General features: G+C 45.0%; 1 protein-coding gene across 1 annotated transcript; it reads left to right on the top strand.

The window, feature by feature from the left end:
- Nucleotides 1-3300: 3300 nt before the first annotated feature.
- Nucleotides 3301-15877, top strand: SIRPB2 (signal regulatory protein beta 2). Its single transcript, XM_047771439.1, has 5 exons — nt 3301-3536; nt 11211-11576; nt 12669-13010; nt 13551-13616; nt 14672-15877. Exons 1-5 carry the CDS (start codon nt 3416-3418, stop codon nt 14767-14769), a joined length of 993 nt encoding a protein of 330 aa, XP_047627395.1. The 5' UTR covers nt 3301-3415; the 3' UTR covers nt 14770-15877.

The raw sequence follows: 15877 nt of genomic DNA, 5'->3' as shown, positions 1-15877 counted from the left end.
TCTTCCTTAGACTCATTTACCGGGTTTTCCATTTTGCGGTAAACAATGCAGAAGCTGTTGTTTTACAAAGTTCCCTTTCTGCAGGGGGGAAAAAAGCCGAGGTAAGTGTAGACTAGTGTTGTTTTTATACCTCAAGTGCTCCTGTTGAAAACAATTTAGACTAACGCCTCAAGCTAGTAAGAGATACCACCATTCCCGTAACAACCAAGTACCAAGTCCACTAACCAGGGGAAAATCACTGCTCCTGGTTCTGAGTGATTACTGGGAGCCAGTGCCCCGCACGCTAAGCACATGGCATCCATTTTGCAGTGAAGGGTCAGGTTTACTATTTTTTATGTACTTCTTTATGCATTTTTCATCCTCATAGTAGCTCCTACCTGTGCGGCTTTGTCCCTGTCAAAGCTGGAGCCTCTGACTTGTTGCCTTAAGGAAGGGACTGGAGCGATTCCTGCTAGAACCAAGAAGACCATCTGCCTGGAAAAGAGCTGAGGTTAGGAAATTCCCCACAGAAAGATAGGGACGCCTTCCCTATAATTTGATGAGGGTGGCCAGTCAGGGGGAGGAAGGGCAAGAGTTGAGATGCTGGGGTCCTGGCACCCCACAGCTGGAGTCAAAACTTTGGGGTGGGGTGGGAACGGTGCATATAAATCCCAAGTATGTTTAGAGAGCCTAGAGCAGAAGAGATTTGGCCTGGCTTTTTGGGGAGGTCAGGAACCTTCCTCGGGTGCAACAGGCCACACGGGGCCATGTTCAACCTGACATCCGAGCAATAGGTCAGAAACAGCAGAGGAACTGAATAGCTCCAGAAACTGGTGACTCTGGTCAACCTTAGGGAAGGTAATATTGAGAAGAAGCCCTACGAAGGAGACTATGAACCCTGTGAATTTTTAACCCTGTGGATGCTTGTGGTAAATAAAAACATCCACAATTGGAGTTCTCATCATGGCTCAGTGGTTAACGACCCAACTAGCATCCGTGAGAACACAGGTTCGATCCCTGGCCTCGCTCAGTGGGTTAAGGACCTGGGCATTGTCATGAGCTATGGTGTAGGTTGCAGACTCGGCTCAGATTCTGCATTGCTGTGGCTGTGGCGTAGGCCAGCGGCTACACCTCAGATTCGACCCCTGGCCTGGGCACCTCCATATGCCACAGGTGCAGCCCTAAAAGACGAAATATATATATATATATTCACAATTCTTTACCCCCTCCCTATATCCATGCCCTTTGTAATCAGATTTTGAAGCTCCTCCTCTTGAGAGGTGAGGTCTATTTTCCACTCCTTGAATCTGATCTGGTCTTGTGACTTGCTTTGGCCAAAAGAATGTAGCAGAAGTGACATGGTGCCTTACAATTTCTGCTTTCTCTCAAAACTGCCTCTCTCAGCTGAACAAGCCTAGACTAGCCTCCCGGAAAATGAGAACTGAGGTAGCCTAGGCAACAGTCAACCAACCACAATAGCAAAGCAACCTAGTCAATCTGCCACTGATCTCAAGTACATGGCAATTACCAGTCAAAAAACATCTGACATGTGAAGAACCATGGAGTTGACCCCAGACAAAATTTTCAACCCCACAGAATCACAAATTAAGTCAAGGTTATGGTTAAGTCATGGTTACGATGTCTTGCCTATTAAAATAAATAAAAGCAATTTTTTATTTTTCATTTTTTTTTATTTTTAATTACTCAGAGAATTCTACCACATTTATAGTTGTACAATGATCATCACAACCAAATTTTATAGCATTTAATAAAATTAATTTTAAATAAAACGAGAATAAAAGAAATAGAATTCACATAGATGAATGGCTGATTCAAAATTTCCCCTGTGGGAGTTCCTATTGTGACTCAGCAGGTTATGAACCCAGCATAGTCTCTGTGAGGATGCTGGTTCTATCCTTGACCTCACTCAGAGGGTTAAGGATCCAGCATAGTTGCAAGCTGCAGGTCAGATGTTGCACTGGCTGTGATATAGGCCTGCAGCTACAGCTCCAATTTGACCCCTAGCCTGGGGAACTTCCATATGCTGCAGATGTGGCTATAAAAAGAAGAAGAATTTCCCCTATAAGGATGACTTGGAGGTCCTGATGTTCTGGTAGAAATTTTTAGGCCTGTGGTCTGTACAAAGAGGCTCCAATGTGGGTCTCCTCAACAAGAGAACAAGCAGAAGAAGCATTGGGATTTGCAGTGGTGCCAATGCAAGGTCCCAAAGGCCACACAGGACCAGCCACACCTCAACAGACCCAGTGCAAAGTACTCAGGGACAAGGCCAGACCAATCTCTGAGACAAGACCCAGACCCAGGGCCCACCATCCTGCCCCAGAAAGAAACTTCAGCTTCCTCTGCATCTAAGACCATCTGGAGTGGGTAAGAAGGAGGAAAACACTGAAATCTTGAGCTTCTGGTTTTTGTTGGGTTTTGGGGGGATTTTTTGTTTTGTTTTGTTTTGTTTAAAGATTGAGTTAACCTAAAGATGATGATGTGATGGTGGCATATACGGGCTTACTCCATCTCACACATGCAGCCACATTTTATTTGTATTTTGCAGATTAAAGGTGCTCAATGGTTGCCTGAGTCACTCAGCCAGATCTGGACAAAGCCAAGATTTGAATCCAGACAATGCAGATAAAGAGGCTGTCAGAAATGGGGAGAGCCTGGGATTGCTTTAATTAGCAAACTTAAGCTTTTCCTTCCTGATAGCCAGCATGATGGGAGGTCCCAAGGAAGTTTAGATCTGTTACAGAAAATCAAGATGCCATAAACACGAAGTTTTGCATAATCTGAGTGTGTCATGTTTGGAGCCAAGGAAATGGAGGTTTAGAGAGTTGCATGATTATACATTTAGGAAGAGGGGTCTGTGCCCACTCTGCACTGCCAAAGGGGGCCTCCACGGGACAGGCTTTATAATAAACCCTTCTTCTTAAGCAAATGTCACCTCTTCTGGTTCCTGCATATTATGAGCAATGATGGCTGATATGTGTAGCCTTTACATTGCACTAAGCCCTACAACATCTTTCTTAGAAAGAGATTGCTACTATCTGAATTTTGCAGATGAGGCAACAACAAAGGCTCAAAGATAACAAATGACTGAAAGGCCACACAACCAAGAAGAGGCAGACTCAGTTCTTGATCCAAAGTCAGGCTAACTTGGGGGCACACTGTGACAGCCATGCTCATCTCCCTCCCAGGGGTCCAGGACAGGGCCTTGGAGAGGTCATCAATGTTTTGACAGAGTGATTATAGGAACTACTGCCTAGATACAAAAGCGGAAACCCCTTCACCCAGCTTCTTCCTCTTGCACCAGCAGCTTTGTCTTGCTGTAGTGAAAACACTTCTCCAAGTAGCCTTGGCCAGAAGAAGCAGAAAACAACTTTCCCATGTATCCCATGTCAGACTCGAACACCCACTGGAGAGAAGAATGGTGGCCAGTCTAGGGGACCACAGAAGACTCCCCATACAGTTTGTGATGCTTACCCCTACCTGCCTGGCTCACTCGCCTCCCTGCTGCTGGCTGCTGGCACTGCTCCTTGTCCTTTCAGGTGAGTCGGATCTGAGACAGAACAGGTCCCATAGAGGGATGCCAGGAAGGGCTTGACCCCACCAGGATAGAGTAGGAGGGGGGAGCCGAGAACTTTCCTGATCCTAGCAGAGCACGAAGATCAAGTGTCTGGAAAAGCAGAACTTCTTTGGCAGCACAGGGACAATGAGCTCCCAGTCTCCGGGCTCACACCACTGTGTTCTGGACACTTGTATGCTCATGTCAGAAGCTCTTCTACAAGGAGCCTCTCATGGGACCTTTCTCTAGGGAAGCTGTAAATATTAAATATTTAAACGGTGAGGCTCAGCCCAGGATCAGCTATATAATTTGCCCAGCCCAGTGCAAAATGAAAACACAGGTCCTTTGTTCAAAAAACACTAAGAATTTTAAGACAGCAACAGTAGAACATTAAGACAAGCAAGAGGCCTCTCTAAGCATGGAACCCTGTGCAGCCATACAAAGCAAACATCTATGAGCCAGTGGGGCTCCATAAAATGGGGCTAATCCTAGGAGCTACCTCATGACTTTGTTGGGAGGATTCCACAAGATAATACCTGTAAATATCTGGCACAATGTAAATAATAACTGTTTGCTATTATTATCATACTCATGCCTCTTCTAAATCAGAATCAGTCTGGTTTAGCTCCTGAGTTTTGAGGCTTCTGCATACAGCTCCTCCTTGAGCCTAGAGTCCTCTGATCTGCTAGGCAAGATACATGGCTCACAGTGGGTTCATCCATCCCCTGCCATCTGGGTCTCTGCCCCAGGCCCTACTGAGATGTAGATTCTTCATCACCCCTTGGGTCTTCCAGGATGGTCCCCTCCAAGAGAGGTCCCAGTGGGACCCAGGTGTGGAGACAGACCTGGATGTTTCCTCACTCACTGGCTGTGACTTAGGGTACTTCTCTCCTTCAGGCTAATTTCCTGATTGCAAAATGTGAGCTGTAATTGCTAGTCACAATACTTTTTTTTTTGTCTTTTTTTGTTGTTGTTGTTATTGTTGTTGTTGTTGTTGCTATTTCTTGGGCCGCTCCCTCGGCATATGGAGGTTCCCAGGCTAGGGGTTGAATCGGAGCTGTAGCCACCAGCCTACGCCAGAGCCACAGCAACGCGGGATCCGAGCCGAGGCTGCAACCTACACCACAGCTCACGGCAACGCCAGATCGTTAACCCACTGAGCAAGGGCAGGGATCGAACCCGCAACCTCATGGTTCCTAGTCGGATTCGTTAGCTAGTCACAATACTTTTAAGTGTCCACTGCTTGTTAAGCACCAGTCTAGGAAATCATACACCTAATCTAATTAGGACCAAAGATTCAAAAAAAGTTTTTTTAGACAGCCACTCCCACGGCGTATGGAAATGCCCAGGCTGGGGCTCAAATCAGAGCTGACGCTGGGGCCTACCCGACAGCCAAGGCAACACGAGGTCTGAGCCACATCTGTCACCTATGCCACAGCTTGCAGCAACCCTGGATCCCTAACCCACTGAGCAAGGCCAGGAATCAAACCTGCATCCTCACAGAGTCTATGTCAGGTTCTTAACCCAGTGAGCCACAGTGGGAACTCCAAAATGTTTTTGAAAAATAATGATTTCTACCAAGCTTCCCAAAGGGAACCCCTTGACTGTGATCATGAACACCAAGGCATGCAGATGGGAAGTGGGTGGGAAGGAATCCTAGAGCTGTGGTCCATCCAGCTTCAGAGACACGGTAGGGGCAAAGCTCTAGGACATTCCCCAAAGTCCATGTGGCCACATGAAGGAGAATCAAGAAGAGGAAGGTGAGAAAGGGTGTGGGGCCCAGGGCAAGATCTCAGGTTCCTGTTCCTTCACTGTAGTTTCACTTACCCTGACTGACTCAACTGGGATAAGAATCATGAGGTTTTCTGAGCCCTCACTGCCTCCCATTGCCTCTTCTCCCATTCGTGCTCCCTTTCTCATCTCACACAGAAGCTTCTTCTTCGTGACGTTTTTAACAGCTTTACTGAGGTACAACTGACATACAATAAACTGTACACGTTCAAGGTGTTCAAGTTGATACGTTGTGTGAGCCTTGATCGTGTTTCACACTTGTGAACTTATCACCAAGATAATCAAGATGATGAATAGATCTGACACCCACAAAATCTCCTTGTGATTCATCCTTTCCACTCCTTCTCCCCCTCCCCCCGCCCACAATTGCTTATCTGCTCCCCACCACTGTAGAATAATTTACATTTTCTAGAACTATTTTTTTTGTCTTTTTGTTTTTTGTTTTTTGTTTTTAGGGCCATACCTGTGGCACATGGAGGCTCCCAAGCTAGGGGTTGAATCAGAGCTATAGACACCAACCTACACTACAGCCACAGCAAGGCCAGATCCAAGCCGAGTCTGTGATCTAAACCACAGCTCATGGCAACGCCGGATCCTTAACCCACTGAGCAAGGCCAGGGATCAGACCTGCGTCCTCATGGATACTAGTCAGACTTGTTGCCACTGAGCCATGATGGGAATTCCAAACATCATAAGGTATATACCGCTTTTTGCCTGGCTTGTATTTTTTTAGGGCCGCACCTGTGGCATATGGAAGTTTCCAGGCTAGGGGTTGAATCAGAGCTGCAGCTGCCAGCCTCTGCCACAGCCACAGCAAAGGGCAGGATCCAAGCCCCATCCTGGACTGATGCCACAGCTTGCAGCAAAACTGGATTCTTAACCCACTAAGTGAGGCCAGGGATCAAACGTGCATCCTCATGGATGCTAGTTAGGTTCGTAAACCACTAAGCCACAAGGGGAACTTCTTGTGTGGCTTCTTTTACTCATCGTAATTATTCTGAGATCCATTAGTATTGTTGTACATATCACTAATCATTTCTTTTCATTACTGTCTACTGTATGGATAAGCCAGTTTGTTTTTCCCATTCACCTATTGAGAGGTGTTTGGGTTGTTTGCAGTTTGGGGCTATTACAAATAAAACATTTATGAACATTCATGTAAGGTTCTTTGCACAGACATATGCTTGCATTTCTCTTGGGAAAATACCTAAGAATAAAATGATTGGATCATGTGGTAGGTGAATGTTTAATCTTTGTGACACTGCCAAAATGTTTTCCAAAACGGTTGTACCATTAGACATTTTCATCATCAATGTATAAGGATGACATTTCCCCCACACCCTTGCCGACACTTAGTATGGTCAATCTGTTCAATCTGAGTCATTCTAAAATGTGTGTAATAATATCTCATTGTGGTTTTAATTTGCATTTCCCTAATGTGTAATGATGGTTCACTTGCATTCTTTTTTGATAAGATTCTGTTCAACTCCTTTTTTTAAATTGTGGTTTTTTATTGAGTTTGGAGAATTTTTGGTATATTCTGGTTACAAAACTATTATCAGATGTATGCTTTGCGAAGATTTGCTCCTACTCTGTGGTTTGTCTCTTCTTCCTTCACAAGTGTCCTTTCAACTCCTTTATCAATTTTTTTTGGGGTTTTTTTTGGGTTTTTTTTTTTTTGGTCTTTTTGCTATTTCTTTAGGCCACTCCCGCAGAATATGGAGGTTCCCAGGCTAGGGGTTGAATCGGAGCTGTACCCTCTGGCCTACACCAGAGCCACAGCAATGCGGGATCCGAGCCGAGGCTGCAACCTACACCACAGCTCACGGCAACGCCGGATCCTGAACCCACTGAGCAAGGGCAGGGACCGAACCCGCAACCTCATGGTTCCTAGTCAGATTCGTTAACCACTGCGCCATGACGGGAACTCCTCAATTTGTTTTCTATGGATCATCATTTTGGCGTTGTATCTAAATACATGGTAGAATTCCCTAGTGAAGCTATCAAGGTTTGGACTCTTCTTTGCAGGAAGGTGTTTTTGGTTTGGGGGGGGTTGTTTGTTTAGTCTTTTTAGGGCCATACCTGTGGCATATGGAAGTTCCCAGGCTAGGGGTCAAACTGGAGCTGTAGTTGCCAGTCTACACCACAGCCATAGCAATGCGGGATCTGAAATGCATCTGAGACCTATAGCACAGCTCACGGCAATGCCAGATCCTCAACCCACTGAGCAAGGCCAGGGACTGAACTGGAGTCTTCATGGATATTAGTTAGGTTCGTTACCACTGAGCCACCATGGGAACTCCAAAATGGGAGACTTTTTAATACAAATTAAATGTTGTCAATAATATAGTAGAACTCTCCCCTTATCTCTTCTTGAAGTAGCTTTGGTTGTGATATTCAAGAAATTTGTTTGCATTGTCAAATATATATATTCACAAAACATGTTCACAATAATGCCTTATTATCCCTTTAATATCTGTAAAATCTATACTGATGTCACCTCTCTCATTCTTGACATCTATGGCTCTCACTCCCTCTCTCTCTCTCTCCTCTCCCTTTTCAGTATGGCTAAAGGTGTATCAGTTTTAATGCCCATTGATTTTCTCTATTGCTTTTGGTTTTCTACTTTTTTGATTTTCACTCAGATATTTGTGGTTTCCTTTCTTTCATTTACTTTTAAGTTGGCTTTTTTTTCCAGTTTCTTAGGGTGAAACTATGATCATTCATTTAAATCCTTTCTTTTTTCCTAATATAAGCATTTAATGCTATAAATAGCCACCTGCTTAAGCAGCATGTCACAAATTTTAAAGTTGTGTTTTCATTTCCATTTATATTACCTTCTAATTTCCCCTTTAGTTTGTCTTGGCTTGTGTGTTATTTAGAAATATGTTATTTTGTTTTCAAATATCTGGAGTTTTCCAGGCACCTGGTTTTGATTCTACTAATTTAATTCTATTGTGGTTGAAGTTTATGCTTTTGGTGACTTGAATCCTTTTAAACTTATTGAGGCTTTTATGACTCAGCATATGCTCTATCCTGCTAAATGTTCCTTGTGCACTTGAAAATAACTGTATATCCTGCAATTTGGGGATATAATTCTCTATAAATGTCAATTAGGCTAAGTTGTTAATAGTGGGGTTTGTGTTTGTTTTCATTTTGTTTTTGTTTTTAAGTGGCCACACCTGCGGCACATGGAATTTCCCTGAGCCAGGGATCAAGCCACCACCACTTGTAGAAGCAACAACATGTAGTTAATGTTGTGAGCCACAAGGGAAATCCAATAGTGTTTTTTAATTTTCTGTATTCCTTCTGATTTTCTGTCTACTTGTTTTATCAACTATTGAAGTAAGGATATTAAAATTACAGACTCTGACTGTGGACTTGTTTTTTCTCTCTGAAGTTCTGTTGGTTTTTGCTTAATATACTTTGAAATTCTGTTATTAGACACATAAATGTTTGAGTTTTTTATGTCTTCTTATTTTCTGCCTTTATCATCATCAAATGACATTCTTTATTCCTAGAGATAGTCTTTGCTCCAAAATCTACTTTATCTGATTTTAATAGCTATTCCAGCTTTCTTTTGATTAGTATTAGCGTGACATATCTTTTTCCATAATTCTTCTTTTAACATATTTGTACCTTTAGATTAAAAGTGCATTTATTGTAAGCAGCATATAGTTAGATTTTACTTTTTTATCCAATTGGACAATCTCTAACTTTTGCTGAGAACTTTTAGACCATTTACATTTAAAGTGTTTTTGATTTAATTAGGTTTAAATTTATTAATTTCCTATTTTGTCCTACTTGTTCATTGTTCCCTTTTTCCTCTTTTTCTGTCTTCTGTTGGTAATTTAATATTTTCATAATGCTATTTTATCTCCTTTGTTGGCTTATTAGCTACAACACTTTATTTTGTAATTTAGTGGTTGCTTTAGGGTTTATAATATACCTCTTAATTTATCTACCTTAAGTGATATCATATCATTCATACATAATATAACAACTTCATTATGGTGCAATATTCCCAACCCCCATCCCTTATTCTATTGTTGCCATAACTTTACTATACATGTGTTTTAAGTCTCACAATAGAATGTTATTATATTTTATTATTTGGGGGCCTGGCTTTTCAGATTTGCTAAGTGGGACCAGAGCACTTCTCTCCAGGTAGAGTACTTTCTTCTGTGTAGTCTACCCATTGCCCTGTTGATCATGAGATTTTTCCAGTGACAGGTGAGAATAGGCACTATTCTTAGCCCTATGCCAAGTGCTGGGCACAGTTCAGTGCATATATATGAGGCCAGGGAAAGAACCGTGAGAAATAATTAGAGAGAACAAGGTTTGATTGATTCCAATAATGCTGCTTGGGGGTGGATGTTGCTGAATTTCTTGGAACTAAGGACACCAAGGGCAAACGGAATGCCTGGAATTGAACATGAGTTGTCACTTGGTCACAACCGTGAGGCAGTTCCTAGTGGCTAATGGCACATGTCCAGCTGAAGATGGGCAGGGAAAGAACTTAGAATGCCACAACTTTCCCCAGGTCCTCTTAGAAGGGAATGTTTTGCTTCAAATTTCTACTCCACCACCTCACTTGCATTGGAGAAACATCATGATATACTGCAGACTTAAGTCTTGGAAAGAGATCAGGTTATTCTCAAGCCCTGAAGGAAACACAGATGAAGGGAAACTCAGGGCGCAAAGATATTGACCTTGTGGTGAGCCGAACCTCGAATCACTGAATCCAAATCCTGGCCATGACACCTCCTGAATGCATAGTTCCCCTCAGGTGTCTGCACTTCCCTAAGCATTAGTTTTTCTCTCAAAAATAGAGAACCTCACAGAGTTCGTGGGGGGAGTATCTGTGACGATGTTGATAACCCATGGGATGCCCTCGTTCTCTGTGCCCAGTTTGAGGGTAAACTCAACAGTTTAACCTCTCTCCCAAATAGATCCACTTCATAATGCATTAGCAAGAGTGCAGTTTGTTGAAGGAGTCACAGGAGGTGGGAAGGGCACTGAACATCACAGCACATAAACTTTATGTGATGCATTTGGGGGTAAGATCAGGGACTCCAAAAACAGGCTGCAAGTGTTTAAATTCTGGCTCTGCCATGTTTTTTGGTGGGTGATGTATTTGTTTGCTAGGACTGCCATAACAAAGTACCACCCGTTGCTTGTTTAAACAACAGAAATTTATTTTTCACAATTCTGGAGTCTAGAAGTCCAAGATGAAGGTGTTGGCAAGGTTGATTTCTTCTGAGGCTCTGTCCTCAGCTCACAAATAGCTCTCTTCTCCTCATGTCTTCACAGTTTCCCTCTGTGGGTGTCTGTGTCCTAATCTCCTCTCCTTATAAAGACATCCGTTACAGTGTGTTAGGAACCAAATATTTTAATTTAATTATTAGATAGAAGACCCTGTCTCCAAATAGAGTCTCATTCTGAGATACTGAGGGTTAGGATTTCAATATATGAACTTGGGGCAAAGGCACAATTCAGCCCAATAAACACCCATCCTGAGAAATCCAACTAAGCTTCCCGGGCTCTGAGTGTCTTCTGTTGTGACAGGAAGATGATGTCCCCACCTCGAAGGAACATCAGAGGAGTAAATGAGATAATATGCGCAGTACCAGGCCTATGGTGATCTCTCAAGTGCCATCTGTCACTCATAAGTTCTTTATCCAACAGCCTTGTTCTCTCTCTCCAACTGGTTGCCCCTCCTGTTTTACTTCCTTCTCCAACAGCACCCTGTCCAGTGTTCTGAGCAATTGTTCCTGACCAGGTAATGGTTGGTTTGTGTTACACTTGCCTCTCAGGGCTGCAAGTACCTCCTACCCAGCATGAGGCCTTTCTTCCTGTATTATAGGAGCTTCTGAGCGGAGCAACAGGTGTGAGGGGCAGGTTCTACAGCCTGAGGGTCCCATGTTGGTGGCAGAAGGTGGGACACTCCTGCTGAGGTGTACAGTCACCGGATCTTGCCCTGATAACATGATAAAATGGGTCAAGGTGAGCAACAAGGACCAGCAGGAAATTTACAACTTCAGACATGGCTTCTTCCCCGGGGTGATGCCCATGATCCTGAAGACACTGGAGCCACTTAACTGTGACTATTCCATCTATATCCACAACGTCACCAGGGAGCATGCTGGAACCTACCACTGTGTGAAGTTTGATGGCTTGCGTGGGCACGCAGAAAAGAAGCTGGACGAGGGCACCTCTGTGCTTGTGAAGAGTGAGTATCATGTCCTGCAGGTCAAGCACTCTGCTCTGCTCTACCTCCCTGCATCAGTTACCCTTATCCATACTCATGCTACACATCCAAAAATCTCAGTGGCATACAACAATTAGTATGTCTCACTCACATATATATAGGCAGCTGGAGTGGTGCTATTCTATGTCTCATTCCCAGGCCCAGACTGGCCAGAGTGCATATTTCTCATGGAGATGGCAGAAGCACGAGAAGGCAAGTCCCAATGCCCTTAGCACAGTTTCAAGGTTCTATTCATATACTGTCTGCTAATAGCCCATGGGCTACAGTGGCTAAGGTCAAAGTTAAGAGACAAGAAAGTGCACCCTGCCACCATGGGGCCATGGCAAGAGTTTGGAGGTACCACACCATTAGAAGGGATCAAGAACAGGGGCTGATCATTTAATCTACCATGCTCCCCAAGTAACCAGTCATGCCATCTGTAAGGGCACCAGTGGTGACCTGGACACCAAGTCCTGGCTCTGCTATTCAATAGAAGTATGTTCTTAAATCGGGCACTACAGCACTATATCCTTCAAGTACTTAACTCGTAACACAGGCAGTATAATTCCTACTACAAGGGTCCTCCAAGTGATGAAACAGAAGAAGGGATGTTTGTGAAACCACCCTGTACATGGTTGAGATGGAGGGTAACTGTATGCATGTATTGGGATAAGTGTGAAGGTGGGGGGCTCATTGTAACTTCAGGTAAGCATTTCAGGAAGTCTTCTCTAACTCCTTCCAAGCTGTGACAGATGCCTTCTCTTGGTCCTGCAGTCCTCTGGGTTTCCAGCCTCAGGGGGGTTTCTGGACTGTCTCCATCACCAGACTGAGAACTTATCCAGGGCAGGACATTTGTGTGTCTTGCTGAGCTTCTCTTTCCCCAGTCCTAGTAGCAGCACATAGTAGGTACTAGCCACTTCTTTGCAGAGTGAATCAGCCGATGAATAATGATGGAATGTGGGAGGGAGTGTCTGAGTGAAAAAAATCAGGGAAGGGAAAGGGGGAAGATACAAAGGAGGAAATGAGCAGACTGTGGAGGATAAGAAGGAACAACAGTCCTCTCTTTGCCTTTAGGACCTACGGACACAGAGCCAGACCTCTGGATCATCCAACCCCAGGAGCTGGTATTGGCAACCGCAGGAGACACTGTCTTCCTGAACTGCACGGTGCTTGGAAATGGTCCCTCAGGACCCATCAGGTGGTTTCGGGGGACTGGTCTGAGCCGAGAGGCCATTTACAACTTTAGAGGCATCTCCCACCCCAATGTGACAGCAGTTCAGGCCTCCAACAGCGATTTCAGCATTCTTCTTCATGGCATCTCCACTGAGGATTCAGGCACTTACTACTGTGTAAAGTTTCAGAGGAAACACAACAGGCAGTACCTATCTGGACAGGGCACCAGGCTGAGAGTGAAAGGTGAGACAGGTGTCAGGGCACAGGGGGAGGTGGTCCACAATGAACTCTTTACCGTGTCCCAAATAAGCCTGGTCCTCTTAGCTTCAATGCCTTTACATAAGCTGTTTTCTCTGCCTAGAATGCTTTCGCATTCTCTATGGAGAACTACTACTTATCCTTCAAGACCCAACACAAATAGCCGCTCCTCTGTGAAACTTTCTCCTTCTCCCAGGCTGAGTTAATCTCTTCCCATTCTTGGATCCAGGGAATTTTGTATAGACTGTTAATGACTCAAAAAATATCTATTATTGCAAGCTTCTTGACTGTTCTATGCTGTACTAAGTGCTACAGATACTGCAATGAAGCTGACATGGTCCCCACACCAGAGACACTCAAGCAGCTCTAACTATTCATTCATAGTTACAAAGTTTGACTTCTGGCCCCCACCCCAGGTAGATACCTGCAGATTCATCTCAGTGACTCCAGTTCCTAAGGCAGGGGCTCAGGAAGTGGAGGGATAGAAAGAAAGGGGAAATGTGAGACCGCCTCTCTCTCTTGCAGCAAAGCCCACTCCTCCCCAAGAGCCAGAATTCACCAATGTACATGCAGCCAAGTTATTTCCATCAGGTAAGTGTGCCTACCTCCAGGGGCATTAACCAGGTCCCCACAAGTAAATGGGGCCAGAAGTGGGAAGGGAGCAGTTCCAGATTTTTAGGGCCCTTCTGTCACTAAGGAAGGGCCCAGGATTCCATCTCATCTGCAGAAGCAGCCCCCAAAGAACCATGTAAAAACTCAGTCAAAAAAAAAGGACTTTCTAACAGTCTGTGCTAACTGTTCAGTGGGCAGTCTTGCTTGCAAGGTAGTGAGCTCCCTGTGAGTTAGAGCAAGGATACACTGTGAAGTTGTGTGTTACAGTGCTGAAGACCTTGGCTTTGTAGCCAGGCTCCCTGGATTGAGCCTCTTTCTGGCTGTCAGACTGGGGACAGGCTGCCTCACTCCTTGCATCTCTGGTGCCCTGCTCTGTAAACTAGCGGGGGAAGGGAGATAAGAATCAGAGAGCCTAAATCATGGGTTATATACCGAGCCAATGGGATCACAGGTAACAAGTACCCAGAACTGTGCCTGTCACATCACCTGAAGGTGCATTCAAGGGCACCCTATAACTCAGGGGAATTTGGACTAGAGCTTAGCCTCCCTGATACTCAGTCCTATTCTTAACCATTCCTGGGAGACAGACCATCTGGTCCCACCACTAACTTGACCCAAATGGTGGCCCTGAGCAAACCACTTCTCCACTCTGGATCTGTCTTCTCATTTGTACAAGTTGGATTGCTATCCTACTTTGTAAGATTAGTTTGAGGGTGATATAAAACAATTAGAAAGTGCTTAGTTCAGGACCTGGGACAGAGGAACTTGAGTAGCCAATACAAAAAGCAGTTTTCTGTTATCAGAGGTTGTTATTATGATGTCAAAATGATTAAAGGTATGGGTGGGATTTGGGACAAAGGCACTTCCTGCCTGAGACAGGGGTCAGGGAGGTCTTTGATCTCTTCCAGTGTAGCAAGGATGTGATCCCAGAGGTTATACAGAAGCTGGCCCCAACTTCGCCAAGGGGGCACTGAGGCATGGGTGGTGGGGGCGCTCACCTGAGGCCTTACCTGAGCTTCCTCTGTGTCCTCCAGGCCTCCTGTCTGTGTTCATACCTGCAGTCCTGGGCCTGAAAGCAGTGACCTTGGCCGCACTTCTGCTGGCCCTGATTGCCCGCCAGAAGAGCCTTTAACAAGGAGACGTCAAAACTGCAGGCCCAGCAGAGCTGTGCTCTCCTTAGCATGGGGCACAGGGTAGGGATGAATGAGGAGTCAGCCCTGGAGTGGGTCCTCTGAGTCAAAGAGGGCCCGGGACTCCCCAGCTGTTGCTCTGCTTCCAGTTCCAGCCTCCAGATGCCCTCAGGCCTCATGGTGAACTCTGGGATCCCTACATCTGGTTTCAGTAGATAACCAGTGATCTCCACTTCCATGGCATAGAGGCAGCTTCTTACTTGCTCTGTGGGCTTGCTGAGCTCAATTCTGAGCTGAAATGACACGTCTTTGTACCACCACCTCCCCTAGGGTAGCATAATGGTGGGCAGTAACTCTCAAGAAGAGTATACGTTGCCCCCCAGGGGATAGGTGGCAATGTGTAGAGATGTTTTTAATTGTCGCAAATGAAGGTCCTATTGCCACCTAGCAGGTAGAGGTGAGGGATGCTGCTAAATATCCTATAATGCACATAGCAGACCCCACAAAGCAGAGTTATCTGGCCCAAAGTGTTAGTAGTACTGAGGTTAAGAAGCCCTGGTATAGAGGAAAGCGTGAATCCACCTGATTTCTAACCCTGAAGCTCCCATCCCCTCCCTGTGTGCCATTAGTAACTAATGAGTCACTGCACCTCTTGGAACATTGGAGAAAACAATGTGGACTCTGCAGTGTACAAGAAACAATTCGAGGAGTTCCCATCATGGCTCAGTGGTTAACGAATCTGACTCAGAACCATGAGGTTGCGGGTTCGGTCCCTGCCCTTGCTCAGTGGGTTCAGGATCCGGCGTTGCTGTGAGCTGTGGTGCAGGTTGCAGATGCAGCTCGGATCCCGCGTTGCTGTAGCTCTGACGTAGGCTGGGGGCTACAGCTTTGATTCGACCCCTAGCCTGGGAAGAAACAACTCGATTCAACACAGCCTCAGGGCTTACTATGTGCTCTGTGTATACTCAGTACACACGAACTCTCTTCTCTTTCCATGAGAACATTTACTAGTACCTATTATGTGGGGGAGTGGATTAGCCTGGATGTTTTTCATTACAACAAACAGAAAAACAGCTGGAACTAAACTAAGCCTAAGGGGCCATTAATCTA

Source organism: Phacochoerus africanus, chromosome 3, assembly GCF_016906955.1.
Source record: "Phacochoerus africanus isolate WHEZ1 chromosome 3, ROS_Pafr_v1, whole genome shotgun sequence".
Classification (NCBI taxonomy): Eukaryota; Metazoa; Chordata; class Mammalia; order Artiodactyla; family Suidae; genus Phacochoerus; species Phacochoerus africanus.
Note: the sequence above shows the minus strand (reverse complement) of the source record. Positions and strands in the feature narration are given on the sequence as shown.

Coding starts and splice junctions, on each gene's coding strand:
- SIRPB2 (XM_047771439.1), top strand. CDS start 3,416: ATGGTGGCCAGTCTAGGGGACCACAGAAGACTCCCCATACAGTTTGTG. Junction 11,577..12,668: donor CACCTCTGTGCTTGTGAAGA/GTGAGTATCATG, acceptor CTTTGCCTTTAG/GACCTACGGACACAGAGCCA. Junction 13,011..13,550: donor CACCAGGCTGAGAGTGAAAG/GTGAGACAGGTG, acceptor TCTCTCTTGCAG/CAAAGCCCACTCCTCCCCAA.